Below are 26,135 nucleotides of genomic sequence, written 5' to 3' on the forward strand. Positions count from 1 at the left end.
TTAACTGTTTGCCATACAGAATGAGTTTTCTTGAAGATGTCTTACAGAATTACCTTTTCAACTTCACTAAAATTTGCATTTACTTGATTCTTTTAATATAAATTAGTTCTATTATATAACATTAAGCAAACACATGCTTAAAACAACTGAAATCTTTGCAGTTCTATCCCATCTTCAATAATAGGCATTTTCAATGTAAGATTTTTAAAAATACATTTTTTACATTTTAAGGTTCCTGTACCCTCTAGACAATCACTTCCCCATTATCTGCAAATTTTATCTCCTTACCTAAGCGGGCAACCTTTAAAGTCCGACATTCAGATGGTAATTTTATTACCCACAGGCACTGTAACTCCAACTATTTGGTTGATTGTCAGTTCGTGTTATTTGAAAGAATGGTACCCCGATGGAAAGAAACAGACACAAGTTTTAGATAGGACACAAATGCCAAACTTATTTATGTAAGAAGCACCATCATTACTGATCACTTTTTATTTAAAGTCAAAAATGCCAGCAACAGAGCAGACTGAGTTGGCACATCAGGCTGGACAAATACGTGATTGTAGCCATATTTCCACAGGCTATGAGCAGCAGCACTGAGTTACATGTTGAGGCAACAATTGATTTTTATCTTTCTGACACAAAAAAAAGGATGGACAGCTACTGAACTGGTAGAAACCATGCAGGAGTTAACAAAGGTATGAATAGGTGTGCAATAAATATCTTGCTGAAAATTTTAGAGGGAAGAGCAGGAAGCTCACTTAATTTTGTTAATAGCTATATTGTTTTAAGTATCAACTTTTGCAATACAGTACTAAAATTATTTTCGAATTCATCAACCTACCCCTAGTAAATGGCTGCTTCCTATTGGCTTTAGTTTTAAACATGTTTTGCTTTCTTGTTGCGCCAAAATACAGTATTTTAGTGATCCAATTTTGCAGTTTCTGTGAGCTCTACAGTTAAGACATTTATTTCACACCTTAGCAAATGTAGATAGAAAGGAAGTCTACTGTTCAGATTCATCTTCCATTACTTCAATTCTGCGTGGCCCATAAAGTAGAACATAAGCTATATGCCAGTCCCCACCCCCCGATAACCTCAAAATATCTTCAGGTGTAACAATGCTGACTTTGTCGTCATCAAATTTAATCCATTCATCTGTGGGGGGAAAAAAACACTAGTCAATTAACACTTCAAATGACATTAATGTGAGAGGTGTAGTGGTGAAAGTACTGGCCTAGAAACCAGGACACTGAGTTCTAGACCTCCCTTAGGCATGAAAGCTGTTTTTTGGGCCAGTCACTTTCTCTCAGCCCAGCCCACCTCAAAGGGTTATTGTTGTGGGGAAAATAGGAGGCAGAAGTCTTAGGTATGTTTGCCACCTTGAGTTATATATTAAAAAGGCAGGATAAAATTAATAATAATAATAATAATCAACAGTGCTGAATTAATTTTCCAATTAATTTTTCAAAAAAGGAAGGCAGCCAAGTAACTTAGGCTATTATTTGGCTACTTCCTAAAATTGCTTCAATACCTTGTTTTCTTTTAACCCAAGATACATAGTGTCCAGAAGAACTAGATCTTCCTTGATGTGTTAGCACTGCCTGTAGGTCATAGTAACCACAATTATTGGAACCAATATCTGAGGAGGCAAAGAAGATGCTACAATGTAATACAATAAACATTTTACACACTGTTCTCCATACGTTTCAAAACTCTCACCTTCAGAATTAGAACACAAGAAGCAGATTAATCCCACAAAACATATTTGGGACAATGATTTCTAACCATCAACAAAATGGATTCACAACTGTGCATGCTCTCCCCCCATCCCCGTTTCAAAAGACTGCTGGTTGCTTTTGATTTACACTCTGCAGGCACTCACAAAGTCTCACTGCTTAAGCAGACCTGTGCTTGCAAAATATTCACTGTCTCCAACAAGTTAAACAGCAGACAATCAGTGAATGGCCTGTCTGCACATATTTAAATATAATCAAATACTCCAAGTGGGAGAAGCCAATGAAGTAAATGCATATAGGAGAGATAATAAAATTAATCAGAGTGCTTGGGGTTAAAAGTATGTACAACTGCATACAACAGAATTGGCAAGATACTAGCACTTCTTCTTGTATAACTTTTTCCTCCGATCCATCAGAAGCTGACTATTGGAATATTAAATGTTTAAGTCACAAGTATTTCAAGACAGATCAAAATAAATGTAATGATTTTATTCTATTCTACACTGAAATTTTTATTAGTAATTTGTGAGTTTCAAATTTAATTTGAAGCTAAAAGCTTATTAAATTATTACTAACACAATTTCTGCACTAAACATGAAAAACTGTAGCTCTGTAAAAATATTTTACAAAACATGAAAATTATACCTAATCTGGTAACTTCTGTGCTCTATAACCATTACCACTTGTGAGATTTAGCTTGCTGTCCTTTATTACCTGTAGCCAAGGACTATTCAAATATTATGGTATATAGTTTATCAATGGGCTAGAAACCAGGAGACTGAGAGTTCTAGTCCTGCCTTAGGAATGAAAGCCAGCTGGGTGACCTTGGGACAGTCACTCTCAGCCCAACCCACCTCACAGGGTTGTTGTGGGAGAAATAGGAGGAGGAAGGAGTACTGAGTTATTTTTAAAAATAATAAAGGCAAGATAGAAAATAAATTAAATAAATAAATAAATAAATAAATAAATATTGATTTCAACCATAGCTGCAGGCATTCCCAAATAATCTATCTGCTAAAAATAATCTAATAAAAATAATTAAATTTTAAAATTAATCTGTCTACTAAAAATAATCTGTCTACCAAATTAATTTGTTTACTAAAATAATCTGTCTACTAAAAATCTGTCAATTTTTAGTAATGCCACATTAAGGTAAGGCAAGGTAAAAATATCTGCAGTTCTAAATGTAGACGTTGAATGTTTTTCTACTTACCATCAGAAAAGGAAAACGGTTCATATTTAATCTCCTTCTGTGAACCATCACCTTTACTAGACTTGAAAATGAAACAGAAGATGTTTTAATTTTGTAACTATGAAATATGGAATTAAAAATAAGTAAAATCATAGGATGATTTTTATATGTGGTTGTTTTTATTATTATTATTTGGAAATCATTTGTAAAATAAAAAGCTGAAGGTCTAAGGCTTAAGTAGTGGTCGTGGCTACCCTGCTTGTTTAAATGCTATCATATATGAATTAGAGAATGCTAACACCAAGAATAAGGGGATCACTAGCAAAAGAAATTAAGCTTTCGTGTGGCAGAGATTTTTCATATATACTTCATTATTGAAATCAATGATCCAGTAAAAAACATGCAAATTTAAAAATCAGGGATACAGTATTTGATGGCTTATTAATACAAGCATTAATATAAGAAAATAGATTTATGTGAAATACCTGTTTGCCCTGGACAATGTTGCAGAAAAGACAAAATAAGAGAATTATCCATGTTCCCTTAGAAATTACAATACAGCAGAATATGGACAATGTTTTTAATCTCTGAACCACAAAAGTAAACTCATTCAGATAAGGAGATTTTGGAGTAGGAGCACTGATAGTAACACATGCCATGCCTGAAAGAAGTCCTTCCTCAACCTGGGGAAAGTGAGAGATGCTAAGTATTTGGCCAGCACCCAAGATCCCCTTGAAATCCAGGTTCTGTTATGTGCTGCCCTACTGATCTCCAGTTGGTACTACGTATTACTTATCCTTTAAAAAAGTACATGTCTGGCCTCTTCATAACTTAGGGTAAGAAGGAATGCAGCTGAGGATTGGTAACATGCTAGCTTGGGCTCTACAGCACCCTTCCAAGCAGGAGAATGTCCTCTGTCAATTCAAGGGATAACAGGCCAGTGGGGAAGAACTGAATCTTTAGTCAATAGCTGATCATCAGCCTCCTGGCTATAATCTTTGTTTTAGGGATTCCCACCAACTCTGAGAATGACATTGGCTGCACAGCTTGGGCTGGCAAGAATAGCTTTCACCATCCCCATGGCGTTTCTTCTGACACAGATTCCACCTGTGCTCCAGATAAGAGTACATCTAAATGTTTTGGCTTTAAAAAGTTTAAGAGTAGCTGGGACTACCTCTCTGCCCTTGAAGAAAAAGGAGGACTTAATGGTGGTAGAAAATCATAATGTCACTTGAAAGGCATAATCATGATGCTTTTCCATAATCCTTTGCCATCAAAACCCACTCTGAAGTATTTAAAGGTGTGAATTTACTCACTCTTCTTCCCCTCTATAATCCAAGTTTTCTGTTCAGATCTTTTCCTAAAGGACATGATTCGGGGGTTTTGGTAATTAAGTGTGAACCTGTTTTGCTCAGTACAGGAAATGATAGATTTCAGTACTCTTCTGAGACCAACTGGAGTTTGGGATACAAAACAATAGCATCAAAAGGATGGATGTCTTGCAGTGTGCCAGTCTGGGACTGTGGAAATCAGGGTTGTATTTATATGTAGATTGAACAAGGAGGGTGCCAAGATGCTTCCTTGACAGTCCTCTTTTAAATTATTATTCTGAGAGGAGGTCTTGTAGGGAGATATATATTCAAATCTCTAACTTACATTCATTCCGTTGATTTATACAAATAGCTAGCTTGAAACTAATTTGACTTTCTACTATTTTGTACTGATCACACATTAAGACTAACAGGAGTTACCTTAGTCTACAGCTAGGGTTTCTAGTAATTTAGTCTTTCAATCACTTTCTTTATATTCTTCAATACTTTATCACTACTATACAGAATTTCTAAGTTTATTTTGGTTCTCTTACTTTATGGTCCTTTGAAACATATTTTGGTGCCATAACTTATTACTTATCACATTAACAACAGATGGATTACATTAAAACTTTCATGGCAGATTAAACCAGTTTTACAGTTATGTCTGATTATAAACCAAATTACTTGATCCAACAAATCATGCTTTGTTCCTCACTGACAATCAAGGACTGCAGGCAGACCTTAAGATAAGAGTTTCCTGATTAGTACTTAATCAGAGATATAGTTCTTGACCCAATTTTTAAGAAGTTTGTTACAGATTGTTCTGTATTAACTTAGCAAAAATCTAAAAACTAGTTTTTAGCCGTTTAAAACCCTTGAACTTGCATAATATGTGTTTTTTGGACTGCTCAATGCTTGTGTATGGCTTTCAAAAGGATTCAAAACTCTTATTTCAAAGCTGAAATTCCCATCTTGCTGTGTATCTGAGTTAAAGTTCTAACAGAGAATTAAGCTGCATGTCATTTAAGGGTTCAGAGATCAGTCTCTCTCTGATGCACTCACAAAAGGCCAAAATACAGAGGGCCTGTTTTGCCCTACCAAAATAGGCTGCAACCCAAATGGCTTCTTAAACTCCCAGATTAAATAATAATGTCAAAAGCATTACTGAGGTATATACAGTATATCTAATTGTTCTGCTCTTAACAAGTAAGATTAACTTGAAATTAATAATTCTCTCCAGTGAATCTTGAAAATTTACATCTTCAACTGTAGCTGCAATGATTTATTAGACCACAGAATCTAAAAAAACCCTCAACAGTAATTCTTCACATTCCAAATCAGTCATTTTACTACAAATCTTTTTATTATTAAAAACACAATCATTAGCAGTCTAAATGATGTTTGGTTATAAGCTCTACCTTCATAATACTGGACCTGACTTAAGGTCTACCTGTAAAGAAAATGCATACACTGTTAAATCAAACTTAATGATTAATCAAACTTAATGGGTTACCTACATTATTTGTTTGCTGGTTTACTTTTTTATCTTCCAGATCCTTGAATTTTGATCGATATGGGACCATCTTTTCTTGAAGGTCTGGTGTACATAGTTCATATACATCCAACATAAGTGGAAATTTAACATCCTATAGCAATTTTAAAAAGAGTGTAACATCCATGTAAGTCATCATATGAAGTGAATCAGCAGCCATAGACTTAATTCCATTTAATTTAAAACAATACTGGCAATAATCTAAGATCTTTAAACGAAGTATGTGCACTTAAGGCTCAGTATTTAAAATTTTAAATGCCTTAGGAATATAGAAAATTGCCCCATATCTTGCCAGACCATGAATTCATCTAGTTCAGAATTGTACCAGCATCATCTCTCAGAATTCAGTCTTTCTCAGCCCCAACTGGGGGCTCTGGAATCTTATATTGCAAAACATGTGCTCTAGTGCTTACCTTTGGTCTTTTCCATGCCCATATTAGGAAATTAGAAAAACAAACCCAGCTTATGTAATATTTTCCAGTGTCCTATGCCCTTCATACCACACAATGGCTTAGCAAAAGCATCATGAATCTGATAAATCAATACAATCTGGATTGACTCTGCTTTTGCTTCCATTTATAGTACAAAAGAATGGTAAATCAGCTTGCTTTAATCCAAATTACACTGCAGCTGAATAACAAACCTTGATTGCTGAATTTATGACACAGCTAATTACCAGATAGATCAGGTGTAGAACTTACCAAATATTAAATGTACTTACTTTGAGAACTTTGGCATTCACAGATTCTTTCTCTTTGTAAAAAAACCGAACCATTTGAATAGTAAGGTATGCAGGCAAGCGACTTATTTTGGACTAGAAGAAGAAAAGCATTCACTAGAATCACTGGGCATGAAAAGCTAGAACAATTAAAACTGTATGCATTAAAAACATTTATAAGACAGACAAAACAAGTTGCAAGGGTATAGGTTTTCACATCAAATGGTATAAATAATGCAAGTTTTCTCTATTTGTGTCATACTACTCAACTTCCATCCCCTGAATATATACATTGTGGAGGTATCATATCTTATTTACAGAAACCTTACTTGCTTTTACAGATACATGAATACATACAGTACATACATATTTATCAACTCGTGTCCCATCACAATCATGAAGTGATTCTAGGTGGCCAACTGATTATGATGAGTTTAGAATAGGGAAGCTATGTGATAATCTTTAGAATGTAGTTATGTTCTTCCAGAAGACATAGGGCATAACAGAAGTCCATCTATTTTTATTTCAGGGACTTTTAAACTTTGCTCACTATACTTCACACTCTTAAAATTGCACATCATAAGCAGAGTTCCATTACAATAAAGGGATCTTTCAAAGTTATGCTCACCGTTTTTAAATAAAGGGCATTTCTTTGCAACGTTGGTGATAATTTAGTTATTTCTTCCTGAAGACGCTGTAAGAGAAACATATTGCTACAGATAAGAAGGATTAGAAGACATGCAAAATTAAGTAAGGCATTTCATATGTCCTTTTTTTTCTGTAGAGCATTTAAAGGATAATGTAGTAAGAATGAACAAACTGTGCCCAAAGATATTTACTGAAATCTGGAAGTATTTTTCAAGGAATGAGGGAAGAAATAACACATAATAGCCTAGATCCAAAGTGTTACTTATGCCCATGCAAGGAAATTTGTGTTGATCTAGTGGAAAATTTGATTACCTTTTTCTTCCAACTACCACATGTATTTCCATGGGTTGGAGGGAGGAGAAGTAATATAATAAGGATAAGCAATTTGTGATACTCGGATGTTGGATTCAAACTTCTAGTAGCTCCAGTCAATATGGCTAAATCATCCAGGATAATGAGAACAATAGTCTAGAAACATTTGGGGAACTGATGTTCCCTATACTATAAAATGCATATGCCATAAGGATGTGCAACACTTTGGATTTAAAGGCAGCTGTGTATAAATCCTTACAGCAGCTGTATCTTTTCTCATTGTTTAACTGCATTACACAGCTGCAATGCAATTCCAGGAAAAGACATGCTTGATTCAAGGAGTTGCAGACACATTCTGAAACCCCTTTCTGTCTCTGAATGGAACATACTGCACAGCCCTAGTATACTACTTCCCTAGAATATCTGAAACATACAATTGAAAGTTGGCAAGTATATTTAGAACAGTATTCCACATTTCATTTTTTAATTCTCATCTTAACACCTCTTCTTATCAAGAAAATGAAAGAAATATGTAAAATGCATTTTCAGTTTTATACAATGTCTTAGAAAATAAAATATTAGAAACTCCAACAATCTTAAATTTCATGTTCAAATCTGCTTCCCCTCCTTGAAAACTTTTTGTGGACCAATTTCTAGATAACCAAAATAAACCCTTTCAAACACAGCGCTAAAAAATTTTATGAATAAAAATGCCACAGTAACTCACCAATTTAAGACCCGTGAAAAGATATTTAACTTCTTGATTGATAAAGCAACTAAGTTGGAGTTGATTCTCTCTTCCTTTTGTGACTTCCTCCTCTTCTGCTTCTGTGCATTTCATGCTTCACAAAATATTAAGGACCAAAAATGAAAAGCACCGAACTACTCCCAAACACTGAGCTTAACGGTTTGCAGAAAGTTGTCTTACTTTCAGAAGGCTTAAATTGCTGCAACAAAATAGTGCTTATATCAGCACCTATTATTTAATGCTTCAGCAAAGGATCGTTACCTTGTCGTGGTGCTGGAGCTTGAGCACCTCAATGATGCCATGAGCTAAACCGTGAAGGGCCACCCAAGACGGGAAGGTCATGACAGAGAGGTCAGACTAAATGCGATCCCTGGGGAAGGTAATGGCAACCCACCTCAGTATTCTTGCCGTGAAAACTAAATGGATCAGTACAACCAGAGTTATGTCGGTATACCATCGGAAGATGAGACCCCCAGGTCGGAAGATGGTCAAAATGCTACTGGGGAGGAACAGAGGATGAGCTCAACTAGCCCCAGACGTGATGACGCAGCTAGCTCAAAGCCGAAAGGACGGCTAGCGGCCGACGGTGCTGGTGGTGAACGGCGAATCCGATGTTCTGAGGATCAACACACCATTGGAACCTGGAATGTAAGATCTATGAGCCAGGGCAAATTGGATGTGGTTATTGGTGAGATGTCAAGATTAAAGATAGACATTCTGGGCGTCAGTGAACTGAAATGGACTGGAATGGGCCACTTCACATCAAATGACCACCAGATCTACTACTGCGGACAAGAGGACCACAGAAGAAATGGAGTAGCCTTCATAATTAATAGTAAAGTGGCTAAAGCAGTGCTTGGATACAACCCCAAAAACGACAGAATGATCTCAGTTCGAATTCAGGGCAAGCCATCTAACATCACAGTGATCCAAATATACGCCCCAACCACAAATGCTGAAGAAGCTGAAGTAGAGCGGTTCTATGAGGATCTGCAGCAACTACTGGACAACACGCCTAAAAGAGATGTTATTTTCATCACAGGAGACTGGAATGCTAAGGTGGGCAGTCAAATGACACCTCGAATTACAGGTAAGTATGGCCTGGGAGAACAAAACGAAGCAGGACACAGGCTGATAGAATTTTGCCAAGACAATTCACTCTGCATAACAAACACTCTCTTCCAACAACCTAAGAGACGGCTTTATACATGGACTTCACCAGATGGACAACACCGAAATCAGATTGATTACATCCTTTGCAGCCAAAGGTGGCGGACATCTGTACAGTCGGTAAAAACAAGGCCTGGAGCTGACTGTAGTTCAGATCACGAACTTCTTCTTGCACAATTTAGGATCAGACTAAAGAGATTAGGGAAGACCCACAGATCAGCTAGATATGAGCTCACTAATATTCCTAAGGAATATGCAGTGGAGGTGAAGAATCGATTTAAGGGACTGGACTTAGTAGATAGGGTCCCGGAAGAACTCTGGACAGAAGTTGGCAGCATTGTTCAGGAGGCGGCAACAAAATACATCCCAAAGAAAGAGAAAACCAAGAAGGCAAAATGGCTGTCTGCTGAGACACTAGAAGTAGCCCAAGAAAGAAGGAAAGCAAAAGGCAACAGTGATAGGGGGAGATATGCCCAATTAAATGCAAAATTCCAGAGGTTAGCCAGAAGAGATAAGGAATTATTTTTAAACAAGCAATGCGCGGAAGTGGAAGAAGACAACAGAATAGGAAGGACAAGAGACCTCTTCCAGAAAATTAGAAACATTGGAGGTAAATTCCAGGCAAAAATGGGTATGATCAAAAACAAAGATGGCAAGGACCTAACAGAAGAAGAAGAGATCAAGAAAAGGTGGCAAGAATATACAGAAGACCTGTATAGGAAGGATAACAATATCAGGGATAGCTTTGACGGTGTGGTCGGTGAGCTAGAGCCAGACATCCTGAAGAGTGAGGTTGAGTGGGCCTTAAGAAGCATTGCTAATAACAAGGCAACAGGAGACGACGGCATCCCAGCTGAACTGTTCAAAATCTTGCAAGATGATGCTGTCAAGGTAATGCATGCTATATGCCAGCAAATTTGGAAAACACAAGAATGGCCATCAGACTGGAAAAAATCAACTTATATCCCCATACCAAAAAAGGGAAACACTAAAGAATGTTCAAACTATCGAACAGTGGCACTCATTTCACATGCCAGTAAGGTAATGCTCAAGATCCTGCAAGGTAGACTTCAGCAATTCATGGAGCGAGAATTGCCAGATGTACAAGCTGGGTTTAGAAAAGGCAGAGGAACTAGAGACCAAATTGCCAATATCCGCTGGATAATGGAAAAAGCCAGGGAGTTTCAGAAAAACATCTATTTCTGTTTTATTGACTATTCTAAAGCCTTTGACTGTGTGGACCATAACAAATTGTGGCAAGTTCTTAGTGGTATGGGGATACCAAGTCATCTTGTATGCCTCCTGAAGAATCTGTATAACGACCAAGTAGCAACAGTAAGAACAGACCACGGAACAACGGACTGGTTTAAGATTGGGAAAGGAGTACGGCAGGGCTGTATACTCTCACCCTACCTATTCAACTTGTATGCAGAACACATCATGCGACAAGCTGGCCTTGAGGAATCCAAGGCTGGAGTTAAAATCTCTGGAAGAAACATTAACAATCTCAGATATGCAGATGATACCACTTTGATGGCTGAAAGTGAAGAGGAACTGAGGAGCCTTATGATGAAGGTGAAAGAAGAAAGTGCAAAAGCTGGCTTGCAGCTAAACCTCAAAAAAACCAAGATTATGGCAACCAGCTTGATTGATAACTCGCAAATAGAGGGAGAAAATGTAGAAGCAGTGAAAGACTTTGTATTCCTAGGTGCAAAGATTACTGCAGATGCTGACTGCAGTCAGGAAATCAGAAGACGCTTAATCCTTGGAAGAAGAGCAATGACAAATCTCGATAAAATAGTGAAGAGCAGAGACATCACACTGACAACAAAGGCCCGCATAGTTAAAGCAATGGTGTTCCCTGTAGTAACATATGGCTGCGAGAGCTGGACCATAAGGAAGGCTGAGCGAAGGAAGATCGATGCTTTTGAACTGTGGTGTTGGAGGAAAATTCTGAGAGTGCCTTGGACTGCAAGAAGATCAAACCAGTCCATCCTCCAGGAAATAAAGCCAGACTGCTCACTTGAGGGAATGATATTAAAGGCAAAACTGAAATACTTTGGCCACATAATGAGAAGACAGGACACCCTGGAGAAGATGCTGATGCTAGGGAGAGTGGAGGGCAAAAGGAAGAGGGGCCGACCAAGGGCAAGATGGATGGATGATATTCTAGAGGTGACGGACTCGTCCCTGGGGGAGCTGGGGGTGTTGACGACCGACAGGAAGCTCTGGCGTGGGCTGGTCCATGAAGTCACGAAGAGTCGGAAGCGACTAAACGAATAAACAACAACAAAATTATTTAATGACAGTAACCAGCTCTTTAGATAACCATTGGGTTTTTTTCATAACATGGCCCAAACCTTTCTTTAAAAACAACTTTAAATATAATTTATGGAAGCTCTTAGCTACTTACTACAGAATATACTTAGTGAGGACTACCTCTTTAGTAAGTAAAATTTATGAAACCAATCCCACATATACTAATCTTATTACCATAAGTATGCCTTGTTATCCCAGAATGTGTTTAGGATACATAGTTTCAAACTCAATACTGAAAAACTGGTCAATTAAGCTCTTCTTTTTAGGAGGTGCTGCTGCTGCTGCTCCTGAAACTGAAGAGTCAGTCTGTAAAAGCAAACAAATACGTAAGCAACAATACAAGCTGCTTATACTTTCCTCTTACAGAGGTGTTTGTTGTTCTTTTAAAACTAGATAGACACTAAGCATGGCCAAAGGGGAAAAATATGAATGGGTTACTTGGAACAAAACTTGGGAAACAAAGATCTTTTTCAATTCTATGTCAAGCAGTCTAAATCCAAAAGTGCACTAGAAAAAGTAGTTTGAGTGGATATTCCAAGCAGCTTTAGTTCCTACTGGCAGCTTGCAGTATATAAAGTCAGGCTGTGCAATATTTTGGGCTCCCAAAGTTGCTTCAGAGCACAGATGCAGCACCCACCAGCAACTCATTAGAACCTAATGCAAGAATAGCCTTCTTAGACCAGGCCAAAGTGTATGAAAAAGGGTGGCCAAGAGCTGGGGGCTGTATGTTGCGAGGGAGGAGTGGGCAGGCATGAACATCTGGGTGGTAACAGGCATGGAAAGATACAGCAGGCTAGAGAGGGGCATTTTGGGGATTTAATACTGATGCTGTGTTCCAGCCCCCTGTCGTCAGTCTTTGGAGTTTTGGTGGCTCTGGTCTTCATCTGTTGCTACTTAATGTACAGTTAGCCTGTAATGAGTCCCATCTCATCCATGATTTAATCCTGGATGATAGGACTGACCTGGCATGCATTACTGAAACCTGGTTAGACACAGAAGGGGAAGTGGCACTTGGAAATGGGGCCTCTTGGGAATCAGATGTGGCACCAGCCATGACTCTGAGGCAGAGCTAAGGGCATGGCTGTGGTCATCTGGGAATTTCTGGTGGCTTTTACAGGTGGCGCTCCAGAAATATCTTGAGTGTGAGATCCTGTTTGTGAAGCTGGACTGTAAGGATCAGATGAGTTTGCTGGTCAAGTATCAGCCTCCCTGCTGCACAGCAGCTTCCCTGCCCAAGCTCCTGACTCTGTGGCCAGGTTGGCGCTGGAGTTCCCTAGACTGATGGTTCTGAGGAATTTCAACCTGCCTTCTTTGGGCCTGGAGTCAAAGGCAGTTCAAGAGTTCATAAAACTATGGATGTGATCCAGATTACTGACATCCTGATTCACAGCATAAACTGCACTCTGGACTTTTTGTCTTGGGGCAGCAGTGATGTGATCTGATATTGGGGAGTATAAATATCAGTCCCTTGTCCCTTTTCCCTGCCTTCTACTTCTTGAGTTCGCTGTGGCTGCCCCCCCACCCCCCAGGAAGAACTACCTATTCAGTTGGTCCCTCCCAGGTGACTGATGAATCCAGTAGGGTTCCAAAGAGAATTTGGGGTTATTTCTGAAACTCTAATGCACTTTCCAGCTGAGACCTTAGTCACTGCCTGGAATGGACAGGTGCAACAGCCTTAGAGTCAACTGCACCTGTGTGGACTTTCTGTGACTGGGAACCCCATAGAGTTCCATAGTTTTCTAAAAGTTCCAGTAGATGAAATGTCACAAAGAGACACCTACAGCACTGCTGGAGGAAGACAAAGAGCAAATCTGACTGAATGGTAAGAGCCTTTATTCATGACTTACTCGGTAGCAGTAAAGCAGGCCTACTGCTGTTCTGCAGATAGCTGACTGGTGGCCCTGTTTTGTTTGATCAGATCCCTTCTTGGGAAAGAGTTGAAGTAGCTCTTACAGGGTTACTAGGAGGACTATTTTAGGCATCTGTTGGACGAAGTTGCTTGGATCCGTTTGGAACTGGACTCTAGTTAGGCAGATCCTATGGAAGTGATTGAGGCATAGTGTTGCCCAGTTATCTCAGTTTCACCTGGTTAGCCCCGAGAAAGTGGACACGGTTGTTGGAGTTGTGAGCTACGCCACCTGTGTTTAGATCTATGTCCCTCTTGGTTGGTTAAGGCCAGCTGGGAGGTAGCATGTAGTTGGTAGTAAATGCTACCACCCAGGAGTGGGTCATCCTACCCTCTTTGAAGGAGGTGGTCAGTCCCCTCAAGAAGCCATCCTTGGACCCAAAAATATGAAAAAAAATTGCTCTGTCTCCAGCCTTCCTGTTTTATGGAGGGTCATTGAGAAGGTGGTAGGTGCAGCTTCTGGGGGCCTTGGAAGATTATGTGGATCCTTTTCAACTGATTTTCAAGCTGGGTTATAGTACCAAGAAAATATTGATCATGCTTGTGGATAACCTCTGAAGGGCTGCGATGGTGGTGGGGCATCCATCCTTGCCCTCAAAGATCTCTCAGCAGCTTTTAATAACATCAACCATGGCATCAACCACCTCCTTGATCCCACAAAATGGCCTTCTCTGTTGCAGCATCTGTCCTACAACGCAACCTCCACACCTGAGATTTGGAGGGCCCTGACCCTCTTGGCCTTCTGGAAGGCTGTTAAGACCTGGCTTTTTCCACAGCCGTTAGGGCCAGGACGTTAGGGAAGCCCGAATACGTGTGTCTGTTTTTGTGAAATTGTTATACAGTGTCTCAGTTTTTCTCCTCTATATTGGATTATGTTTAACTTTGGTTATAGGGTTGTTATAGTTTGCATACTGATTGTTCACTGTATTTAAGATGGGTGACCATATAAAATTTCTAAATAAAAAATTAATAAGGCACCCCTATTACTATATTTCTTGATTGTAAAAACTCTGCCACAGTCCAGAGTTAGTCTGTTATTTCCATACAGCATGGCTAAGATTTACCTCCATTACTGCATCGCCTTCTATGCCTTCTAACTTTTGCTGCAGTACTCGCATCATCTGTACCCAGCATTCATTGGCATCCTAAGAAACAAGATAATTAAAGTTAGATCACTGGAATTCAATAAAAAATATACTTGTGTGCATACACACAAACACACACACATATGAGAAACATTTTCTTACTACATGTTTTTTCTAACATGTTTTCTTCAGCAGCCAGGACTAGAAGCTGCTAAGGAATCATAAAAATATAGCTATTAATGTTGAATGTATTGTGACATGTTGTGTGAAATGTCTACGTTATTGCCTCACAACTGAAATATATGGGTAAAACAAGAGATACATTTTTGGATAAAATATGGAGCCTACAAAAAAAATTAAAAAGTATTTACCTGTTGAAGATATTGGCCTTGATCTCCTTTCTCGGCAAACTGAGGAAAGGCCATATGTAAAAACTGGAGAAGAATGATGGGAGGGATACTGGAGGAAGTTTTGTCCATAGAATCAAATAAATCTCTTAGAGCTTAAAAGTAAAAATAAATAACACTAAATTGTGTAGAAATGTAAGGTAATATGATAAATGCAGCATATTCCTCAAAAGCAAACTCTTATTAAACGCATAACACAATTACATTTTGCAGCAAAATATTATGTAAATGTACTACCAGTCTATTCAAAAAATACTGTACAATTGATTATATCATGCAAGTGAAACAATCTATATTGTTGCATGGAAAAGGTTCATACAGGGTGGTCCTTGGGTTATGACCACTTGTTCAGCAACCATTCAAACTTGCAATGGCGCTAAATGAGGGGATTTACACTGGTCCTCGGAGTTCTGGCCATCGCTCATCCCCATGGTCACATGATGACAATTACTAATGTTCCCTGCCAGCTTCTCACAAGCAAAGTCAATGGGGAAGCTGGCAGGAAGTCACAGTCACATGAGGTCCTCGTTTAATCACCCACATGGTCCTCACTTAATGATAGCAATGGGGACTGCTGGAATTGCCATTACTAAGTGACGCAGTCACGTGACATCATGCTTTATGACTGCGTCGCTTAGCAACAGCAATTCCAGTCCCAATTGCTGTCATAACCTGAGGACTACCCCGTATATGGCATCAAAGCATGCCTAATAAGCCAAGTGCTACCAACTCCTTCTGAATTAATCAGAGGCTGTTTAGAGCATTCTTCAAAACTTGTTTTGTTCTTTTATAATTTGCTCTAATCAGTACTTTAAAAACTTTAAGCATAAGTTCTATTTGTCTGAAAACTTGAGAAATGTATTACTGACTGCTGGTGAAATAAAGATTTCCAGAATTCAACTAGTTTGTTTCAATGCTGCTTATCTTAGACATTTATTTCATGTGAGTCGTTTAATACTGGAACCACAACCGTATACAGTAAGTGCAGTTTCACTAGTGCATTAAAAAAGTGAGCCAGGTTAATTTACTTTCAAAGTGAGATTCTAGTGGAGCAGAATACAATTAATAGGCTAATGATTATGTACTGGAAAACTAATATAGAAAGTCAATGATCACCACTCATCTGATTTTCTTATTAATCTGACAAAAGGTCACAAAAAGATATATACAAAACAAATGCATGCATGCTCCCTTGTTAGCAATTACCTTCAGCCCATCATCTAATAAGTTTTGTACATGCAACTGACTTCTAATTCTTTAAGGCTGTGCTGAACATTGCATTGTAATGTAGCAAGATTTCAACAATTTGACAGATAAAACAATGTTCCCCTGCACCTTTTTGCTAACATTACACTGAAATAATGAACAGATAGATTGGGCAAGATTAACCTAAGAAGACAACTAATCAAATATTCTGTATCCATACAAGAGATCCTAGCTAGAGGAGTGCCAAATAAGGAGAAAGGTAAGCAGTTGTACAGAGTAGCCAATGAACATGCCATCCCAAAATTTGATAGTAGCATATTCAATAGTTGACTGTTCTTATTTGTTTTTTCTTAAATGAAATGGTAGAAATGTCCTGGTCAAGGGCAATAAAGTAAACAAGCAGCACCCCAGTTCCCAATGTTCAAGTATTTCTGGATTTTAAAAAGTTGCACATTTCAAAAGGAAATTTTGTAACAATGATCAACATTTGGGTATGATTCAAAGGTAGTAACTAAAACTCAAAATCTATAAATACTTAAAAAGGTGCTAGAAAAACAAAAACAAAATTGTATTCTGTCTTCTGAGCATTTTGTCTGGGGCAGCTAAATTATATCAGAAAACTCTGCATTGCTCTTGAAATACAAACCTGCAGTAATATACTGAGCAGAGGCCATTTCCCCTGAAGCTCTTAAGGCACCAGCATACCTAAAAGAATGTTTAAAACATATAGTTAGTTTGGCTTTGGAATCAACACAATAAAGAAATAAAGTTAAATGGCTTTTATTTGGACTGAGATTCATCTGTGAGATTTGGAGCTCAAAACCAAGGAGATTTGGAATTCTTGCACTTTGGAAGCTTTAGATAGGCCAGTTACCATCACAACTGAATGCACACTTTAACTGTACATAAATAGAAAGTGTGCATTCAAATTTGAAGAAAGATATTGTGTTAACTTTGAACCATGTATATGTTGTATTAACTTAAGTTGACTTAAGAGTTTCACTGAAACATACAGTTGACCAGATGTGCCTAAATTTTTGCATGCAACTGTAGATCATGCCTTCATACAAGGAAAGGATTGGCACACTTCAAGCATTCAGTTAACATGTTTTTAATAGTTCAACAATTCATTTAATATTACCAAGTCAAAGAGGTAGTATGTGAGCTGAAACCTGGTAGCAAATTCACCAGGTAGCACTTAACAAGCTTTGTATGCTTCTCACTACTTTGTACACATCAAATATACACATCAGACTAGTTGTATGGATCAGACCAATGATCCCTCTGTCTAGGATTCTGTTCTATTCCTACAGTGGCCAATAAGATGTCATGGGAAGCTCATGAGCAGATGACTGCAGTAGCAGTATCTCATTCATATTCCCAGCAACTGAAATAAAGACATACCATACCTCCTTTGCTAAAGGAAATATATGGCCATCAGCACTAATAGTTTCTCATAGCCTTGTTCTCCCTCCATAACCAAATCTAATTTCTTATTGAAGATATCCAAATAGTAACTATCCTTACATCTTGTAAGAATTCCGTATTTAACCATTTGATTTTTTGAAGAAGTGTGTTCTAATCTAATCTCCTGTCAGTTAATTAGATTGCCCCAATACTAATATTTTAAGGAAAAGCCAAGTTCTACTATTTTGAAAGATAAAATTCCTTACCCATTTCCCCATCCTATGTCTCACTCCACTGTTTTCTCCAGTATTTCTAAGAGTCAAGTAGCTACTAAACTTCTCCAGATGATACAACTCTTAATTTTACCATTAGTTTCTTAAAATTTAGCTTTGAACCATTTTTACTGTTCAATGACATATTCAGCTGCTTTTATTATGTATATTTCAGGATAATTTGTAAGTATATCAAAAGAAACATGAAATGAAGAGCCAGTAGCTTACATCTAAATTCCACTCACAAAAGAGGGCTTCCTTTTCTTTTCCTCTCCACTGCAGCCCACTGCACCTCCTAAAAAGCTGCCCCTAAAGGTCAGGGAATCCTCTGAAGCAACCTAAATGTGTATGGGGAAGCAACATAAGGACAGAAAAGGTAGGAGTTGGGGAGGCCAACTGTGTGAGCAAAAACATGCTCTGCTTGTATAGAAGCACCTTTGGATATAAACCAAGAACTTCAAGGATAATTTATTCCATAAAAGGTTGCTTAACCAAACACTTCATCCATCTAAAATGCTTTAAAGTGACACCATCTCTAAATCTCCCTTTTATATACATCATTCATGATACTCCTACATCTCGAAGATGCTACCACAGTTAACACTATTCTGCTTCTTGATGGAATTACAAAGAGTGGGAACAGAAAAAGTAAGATTAAACATGAAGACACAATTTTAAAGATATGCCAAATTAATTTTGCCAATACTTTAGTATCTCCACTTTCCAGTTTACTGGAGTCTGCAGCAATGGTATGTTTAAACTAGGAGCTAGAATCAATACTTCTTGAAACTGATCAAGTTTGATCACTAATCAAAATAAGACATTAAAACTTTATGAAATAAATAGTGCAGGAACAGAAAGCCTTTTTCTAAATAATTATTTAATACAGGACTCTCAATGCCACTTGCAGAGTAGATCACACACTGCATTCATATTACAGTTCTACCAATCAATTTGAATTAATGATATATTTCAGTTTTTCATTTGATATCTAAAGTTAAAAGTGAAGTTTACTACTTAAACTTATTCTAGCTTCTTTCCTATTAAAATACTATTAAGTTACAATTTATACTACTTCATATTAAAAAAAGAAGAAGACTGATTAAAATTAACAGCATTTTATTTGCAGTTATGAAGCCTACCTCTTAAGAGCTTCTTTCAGTTCTGGCACAGAGCGAATACACTGAACTGTAGCATTCATGTAACAAGTATTCCCAAGATTTGTTAAGCCACACGGTAACTCCATCTGTCAAAGAAATATTAAAAAATGTTTGCTTTTTTATATTAAATATTGTATTTTTAGAAATGTTCTCTGAACATGACATCTCTTTGCTGCATAAGGTGGTATTTGTGCCAGTTCCCAAAAATGCTGCATTTGGCCACAGTGATATTTGTCCTTAGTTGCATTTCATTTGGACTATTATTTTATTTTAATTAATTAATCTGGATGCCCCCTGACTCCAACATACTTTGAGGAGCGTTCAGAAATATCTGAAAGTGTACCTTCTCCAGAATTCATCTGCCTGTTCACTGTAGCTGGCACCTATATTAATCCCTTTTTGAAAAAGGGAGGGACTACTTTATTCTCTCTGAATTTTCAGTTTTGCTTTAAGTAGTTATTCTTTTGTTTAGTAATTTTAAATTGTTATATTTCAAAACAGTCACAGAATTACAATTACTGGCAATTTGGAAATAAATAAAAAGGAAGCATGGCAATGTATAAACAAAGATAGATTTTATTTATGTATTAAATTTATATACCTCCCAGTGACTCTGGGCAGTTCACAAAGTAACAAACAGAAAAAATAATAAAACCCTATAACAATAAAAAAACAATAAAAACAAAGGAGCAAAACGATGGCAAAACTGGGCTTCAACCACCCTAGCCAAAAGCCTGGGCAAAAAGCCCTGCAAAACAACAGCAGTAAGAACCAACCAGATCTTGAGGGGAACCTCATTCCAGAGGAGAATAGGGGCACAGAGAAGGAGCACTTCCAGATACCAATAAATACCATTGTTTAAACAAAGGAACTTGGAGCATGCCAACCCCATTGGATTGAATCAACCAGGCAGACCCTATGGGAGATAGGCAGTCCCTCAAATAACTAGGCCCAATGCCATGTAGGGCTTTATAAGTAATGACCAGCACATTGAATCGCACCTGGAAGCAAACTGGCAACCAATACCGCTTGTAAAGCAGAGGAGTTACATGGGCATACTGAGGCATGATCATCACTACCCAAATTGTTGCATTTGGGACAGTTGAAGCTTTTGGATGGTCTTCAAAGGCAGCGCAATGTAGAGTGTGTTGCAGTAATCACACCGTGAAGTAACGAAGGTACAAGTGACTGTCGGTAGGGCCCTCCTATCTAGAAAAGGGTACAACTGGCACATCAGATGAAGTGCTGCAAAGGCTTCCTTGATATAGCTGCTATCTGCTCATTGAACAAGAACTGTGTATATAGACAATGAGAGTCCTGTTTTTTTTTCTCCAAAACTACCATAACAATTACTTTCTTAGAACTGTTTACTCGAACAAAATCATGCTACCTTTGTCCACAAAAGGCTAGTTTTTGCATAAGCCATTTAGGATAGATCAGAAGAGTTATTAAGACTAATACAAGGGTTTGCATTCACCAAATGGTAATGATTTAAACACAGAGAGCAACCATCACCCTTCAAAGAAATTCAGCTCACTTAAAAAAGCAAAGGGAGGCACTGTTTGAGAAAAATCCAACAGTTTGGGGTGAGATATCAATATGCTGATGATATCCAGCTTTATATCTCCACCCCAGGCCGCCTGAGTGATGCTGTGGATGTCCTTTCCCAGTGCCTGGAGGCTGGAAGGGCTTGGATGGGGTGCAATGGGCTTCGACTCAACCAAGCAAGACTGAGTGGCTTTGGGTTTGTGGGCCTCCCAGTAACAAGGTTTTTCCATCTTTGGTCCTGGATGGGGTTGCACTGCCCCAGACAGACCCAGTGCACAATCTGGGGGTCCTCGTTGACTCATGGCTCCTGCTGGAAGAGGTAGCAGCTGTGGCTAAGACGGCCTTTGCACACCTTTGGGTTGTGCGCCAGTTGCGCCCATTCCTGGACCAAGAGACTTTGCTCACAGTCACTCATGCCCTCATGACTTCCCATTTGGATCACTACAATACGCTCTACATAGGGCTGCCCTTGAAGAGCATTCGGAAGCTTCAACTGGTGCAGAATGTGGCTGCATGGGTAGTAAATGGAGTAAGATATTCGATGCACGTAACATCACTGCTACGTGAGCTGCATTGGTTGCCAGCGTGCTTCCAGGTGCAATTCAAGGTGCTGGTTGTCACCTTTAAAGCCCTTCATGGCTTGGGACCGGGTTACCTAAGGGACAGTCTTCTCCCACTTGTTTCTGCCTGTCCAATTTGATCTGGTAGGTTGGGTATGCTGCAGGTCCCATTAGCCACGGAATGTCAGTTGGCGGAGACTAGAAGACGTGCCTTCTCTGCCATAGTGCCTGCCCTCTGGAATATTCTCCCTACAGAGATCAGAATGTCCCCGACCATTGGCCTTTCGTAAGGCTATGAAGGCCTGGTTACGTGCCCAGGCCTGGGGCCCCAAGCGTGGGAATGGCCCCGTTTCTTGGTTATATTAATATCCATGCATTGCTTACTTGGCAGCCATGTATATTTTATTTTGTATTTTAATTGTTTTAATTATTTTATAGTTTTTATTGTTGTAAGCTGCTCAGAGTCACTTGCTGAGATGGGCGGCTGTAGAAATCGAATGAATGAAATGAATAAATGTGTTTCAGTTAGGACCCTGGTTTCTGGTTGGAAAACTAAGTATGTTTATAATATATTAATCTTCATTAAATTTGAGGTCTTGCATAGCCCAGCATTCAAAACACAGCATAATGAAAACATAGGCTTACTGCTGAGGCTAACTGTTCTTCTGTCATGTCCTCTACAAAGACAGGCCGGGCTACTGGTTCTTCAGGAAGTGCATCAGCAGAGCCCATCATTAGTAAGGTCATCCCCTATTGAAAAGGTACAAGTTTCTCATCAGACAGTTAAAACATTTAAATATAATCTCACACATTAGTCTTCAAGAAACTGGTTTTAAAATAAAACTTTTAGAGCAGTTTTGACTTTTTCATGTTGAGTTAAGACTACTGTGGCACATGCAAGTTTAAATTGTGATTATTTTATTATCTTTTGAAAAACAGTACAACAGTGATAATATATACCATTTTGTTCCTTAAGGAAACAAAGCATCTACTACACCCTTAATTTGCCTGAGAAATTACTCTTTTTTCTAGTAGTTCTCTTACTACAAAAATTAAATAATATCAGCAATCACATTTGACTTCCCATTTTTTATTTTGACGTACCTTTTGTTGTACCCTTCCAAAAAGATTTTAAAGACATGTAACAATATTATAGTATGAAGAGCAGTGTTTAACCCTTTATAGCTATAGACTTGGAAGATAATTAAAAAGGCACTATCTGCCAACTGAATCCTCCTTCTACTGCTCCCCATTCCCAATCACATCATACTTTGAATCATTCCCAACTGAAGCTACAGAAAAAGGTAAAACCCTGCTCTATGAAGGTGTAATGCATAGAAAAGATCCAAACCATTATAAATATCTAATGCAAACACTGATCAATACTTACACTTTTTATCTTGATGTTACCCCAATCATCATCCTATTTGAAAGAAAATAAATGTAAACTTTTTCCCAATAATAGTAAGATGACTCAACAAATTCAACAGATACATTAACAGCCAAAGAGGAAAATGTCATGGGTAGTTAGATTCCATAGCAATGGCCAAAAATTCCTCAGAAAAAGAGTACACACACACACACAAATCATTTGATATTATAAATGTTGTTTTGTTCATAAATTTTTTCAGAACGCTCTTCTATTGGGGTGTGATAAGCTTATGCTGATATGCTCCTTATTGCTCAAAATTGCCCTAATCCATTAACTACATAAAACACACAACAGCAAGTGTGATAAAATATTATCCAACTCTACCTTTAAAGTTCCACCTTTCACCATCACTTTCTGTCTGTCAGGCTGAACTCCAGTTAAAGCAAAAAGCTGTGCTTTGAATACCATTGGAGGCTCATCTGTATTCAGCTCCACTCCATCAAATTTTTCTTTGCCCCATTTTACATTAACTGAAAAACAAGGATTAGAAGTACAACACTGAACAACACTATTAATAAACATTGGTACTGAAAATGCATGCCACGAGATGTAACTAAGTTAATTATGACTCCTGATTTGGCAGCAATGATTAGACATTTAAATTATAAAAATTAAAGTCATATAAAGTTATTTTAAATATGCTTTTCCTAAAAATTGTAGCTCAGTTTTGGTTATACTCTGACTGGCCATACTGTCAACAGACCTGAATATTCTGCAACTTGTAACAACAACAAAGGTCTTCACTGGAACACCAAATTTTTCACATTTCAGAGAACATATTGCTAAAGCTGATAAAACCAATTTTTAAGTAAGCATGCATTATATGCTGTTCTCATATTGCTTCTATATGGGTAACATTTGGCTATATAAGAGTTGAAATAATATGGAGTGAACACAATCCCCTCCCCTCCTTTTGTGTTTCTCATCAGACACAGTTCTGTGGGAAATTAATACTCTATCTGAAAACCTAAGAGAGGTTTTCTGTTCCAGTAACTATTTGATCTCTGCAAAGCTGGCTTTGAAATATAATGATTGCTTGCTTCCCTTTTGGGGTTCAGGAAAGGAACAGAAAGATGTTTTCTATAGAAGAAACTTGAACACAATGAGGCAGTAATATCTGCATCCAAGTTTTATACCTCATCCTTGTCTTTTAACTGTGATGAAATAGTGTCCGGTTCAAAAATGCCTGTGAAGAAAAATATACCTGATCCCAAAAGCATACACAAAAGAGAGCCACCACCTCTTCAAAATAATTTCCAGCCAGTGAAGAGCTCAATCATTGCATGCAGTGCATTGTCGCCAATACTTATTGGCACTCTGAAAACAGCAAACCAGAAGCCATGATGGGAGGAAGAAGCCAGGAGGTCCGAAACAAATCTTAAGGCTTCCTGATCTCTTTTAATGTTCTGACAGGTGCATCTATGTGCAAGCTACTTACTTTACAAAAGGGAACAATGTTTTCTAAGTACTGTACTCAATATGCTTTCTTCTATAATGTCCCTGATTTACCTTCACTATCTATTACATATACCAGTCACAGACCTGGAAACGTTTTTGGAGAACCATGAAACTTACTCTTGTTCCTCTGTACAAATTTCTATCATGCTACCCACCTTATTAATTACCATACTTGGAAAAATCATCTTTGCCTTTCCTTTTACACACTTAACATACCATTCACATACACATAAATATATACGACTGACGTTACATTTTCATATAGGTGCTAGCACTCATTGCAGGGTGTACACAGTGTTAATTCTGTAAACAAGCCTTCCCTGACTTTTCACTCTCCGTTGTGTGGGGGACTTTGTTGTCTATCATGCCTGGTAGCATACTAGCTGGTATAACAAGAATTGGAAGGTTGGAACCTACAACTAGTTTGGAAATAACCAATACATTAGGTCCCAATGATAGCATCATCACTATTTTTGCTGTAGAAGTTAATCTTTACCTTTTACAAGACAAAAAAGACAAAGATAATTATTAAATGCGAATAAGAACAAGAGCACAAGTCCCTAAAACAGGTGAATGAGAGAAGTGCTCTCAAGAAGTGAAGCTTTCTCACTGCTCTATGACAACTTGCATCTGATCAAATTCCCCGTCTAGCTTAATTGTTAAATATATGGCTCTTGCTAATCTTCACGTCCACTCATAATTGTGTGTGTGAAAAAAAATAAAAGAAAATTATTTGTTCAAGTTCCACATTGCAGATTTGCTCCAAAGAGAATCCCGGCTATGATGTTACCAAGTACTACTGTTCAAAATCACCCAGTAAAATCAAGGCCTATGCAATGTTGAGACGCCAGAGTGACCCCTCTCACACACACACACAACCAACCACACCTTGGGCAGCCTTATTTTCCCCTCGCCCTTCCTTCCAGTCGACTTTTTTCTACCTTCCCCATCAAGACAATCCTTACTTGACAGGGCAGAGCGAAAGCACACCGCCTACACCCGGCCTTCCTTCAGAAAATCCCGTCTCTGTCCGTACAGTCCAGGAAGAGGAGGGATCCTGTCGCGCTGACTCGCTCCCTCCCTACCACCAGTTCCCGCCTCAGCGAAGGGCAGGAGAGCGCAAAGACCCCTCGCTTCAGGCCTGAGAGGAGAAGCCAGACTAGGCCCTCGGGAGGAAGGCGGCGGCGGCGAGCCCCACAATCAGGAGAGAAGGCGCGCCAGACTCACCTGTGAAAAGCGGCATGGCTGGCTAGCGGGCAAGCAAGCAAAGGAACAGGCTAGCTAAGGACCGAAGACGAAGCACTAGCAGCACGGCGCTTCCCAGCCTCCCTCCCTTGGGGTCTTATTCAAACCGGCCCCTCAGGATGACGCTGCAAGCGAGGATGGCTGCGCACGCAGCTCCGGAAAGGGCCCCGCCTCCTCCTTGGCTCCACTGCTGGAGGTCCTACTAGGAAGGAGGCAGAGGGTAAGGCTGCTGAGCTGCATTGCGCTTGAGGTTTCTGACGCCCGTTTTTTCCCTCTGCCTTGTCGGTCTTTCCTTTGCTGAGCTCCGCCACCTGGGTTCCGGCTGCTGATGCCACTAAGACAGGGCAAGAGATTTGAGCCCAGTCTAGCAGAAGGGGTGGAGGAAATAAAGGAGCTTATCACGCTTGAAAGATAGTGATGTATCGGGACGTTCACAACGTGGCTGGGGATGATGGGAGTTAAAGTGCAACACCTCTGGGAAGCAGCAAATTGAAAAAGGCTGCATGCTATTAATATAGTCAGACACAGTCTAAATTAACTTAGACTCTAACATCAAACTGTCACTCGTTGGCATTATCCAACACATGGAAAACAAAAACGTCAATCGATCCTATATAATTTTTTCAGCATATCTAAGCAGTCCCGCAAACTTTACTAATAAATTACAATTAAGCAAGTGTTTTATTATATTTTATAGTGATCACAGCCTAGCATGAGCTACACAACACAATATAGTAA

At 38.7% G+C, this 26,135-nt stretch overlaps 1 protein-coding gene across 2 annotated transcripts; it reads right to left on the bottom strand.

Moving 5' to 3' along the window:
• Positions 1-477: 477 nt before the first annotated feature.
• USP14 (ubiquitin specific peptidase 14) lies at positions 478-25,557 on the bottom strand. Of its 2 annotated transcripts, none has more exons than XM_063299159.1 (16): positions 25,380-25,557; positions 23,019-23,164; positions 22,653-22,685; positions 21,908-22,012; positions 19,137-19,240; positions 16,962-17,020; positions 15,074-15,204; positions 14,682-14,762; positions 11,926-12,017; positions 8,202-8,316; positions 7,143-7,208; positions 6,518-6,610; positions 5,762-5,890; positions 2,953-3,013; positions 1,535-1,642; positions 478-1,158 (listed from the first exon to the last, which is right to left on the bottom strand). In XM_063299159.1, exons 1-16 carry the CDS (start codon positions 25,393-25,395, stop codon positions 1,007-1,009), a joined length of 1,491 nt encoding a protein of 496 aa, XP_063155229.1. In that variant the 5' UTR covers positions 25,396-25,557; the 3' UTR covers positions 478-1,006. The 2 variants fall into 2 exon arrangements, with proteins under 2 accessions (XP_063155229.1, XP_063155231.1); XM_063299161.1 differs by lacking the exon at positions 25,380-25,557 and adding an exon at positions 25,118-25,198.
• Between the last annotated feature and the right edge of the window lie 578 nt (positions 25,558-26,135).

The sequence above is a fragment of the Candoia aspera genome, chromosome 3, assembly GCF_035149785.1.
Source record: "Candoia aspera isolate rCanAsp1 chromosome 3, rCanAsp1.hap2, whole genome shotgun sequence".
Taxonomy (NCBI): Eukaryota; Metazoa; Chordata; class Lepidosauria; order Squamata; family Boidae; genus Candoia; species Candoia aspera.

Bases quoted from the DNA above. Each gene is read 5' to 3' on its own strand.
- USP14 (XM_063299159.1), bottom strand. The intron at 15,205-16,961 runs GTTTGTATTTCA...TTTACTTTTAAG, and splicing joins TGCTCAGTATATTACTGCAG to CTCTAAGAGATTTATTTGAT. The intron at 8,317-11,925 runs GTATCCTAAACA...TATTTTGTGAAG, and splicing joins AGTATTGAGTTTGAAACTAT to CATGAAATGCACAGAAGCAG.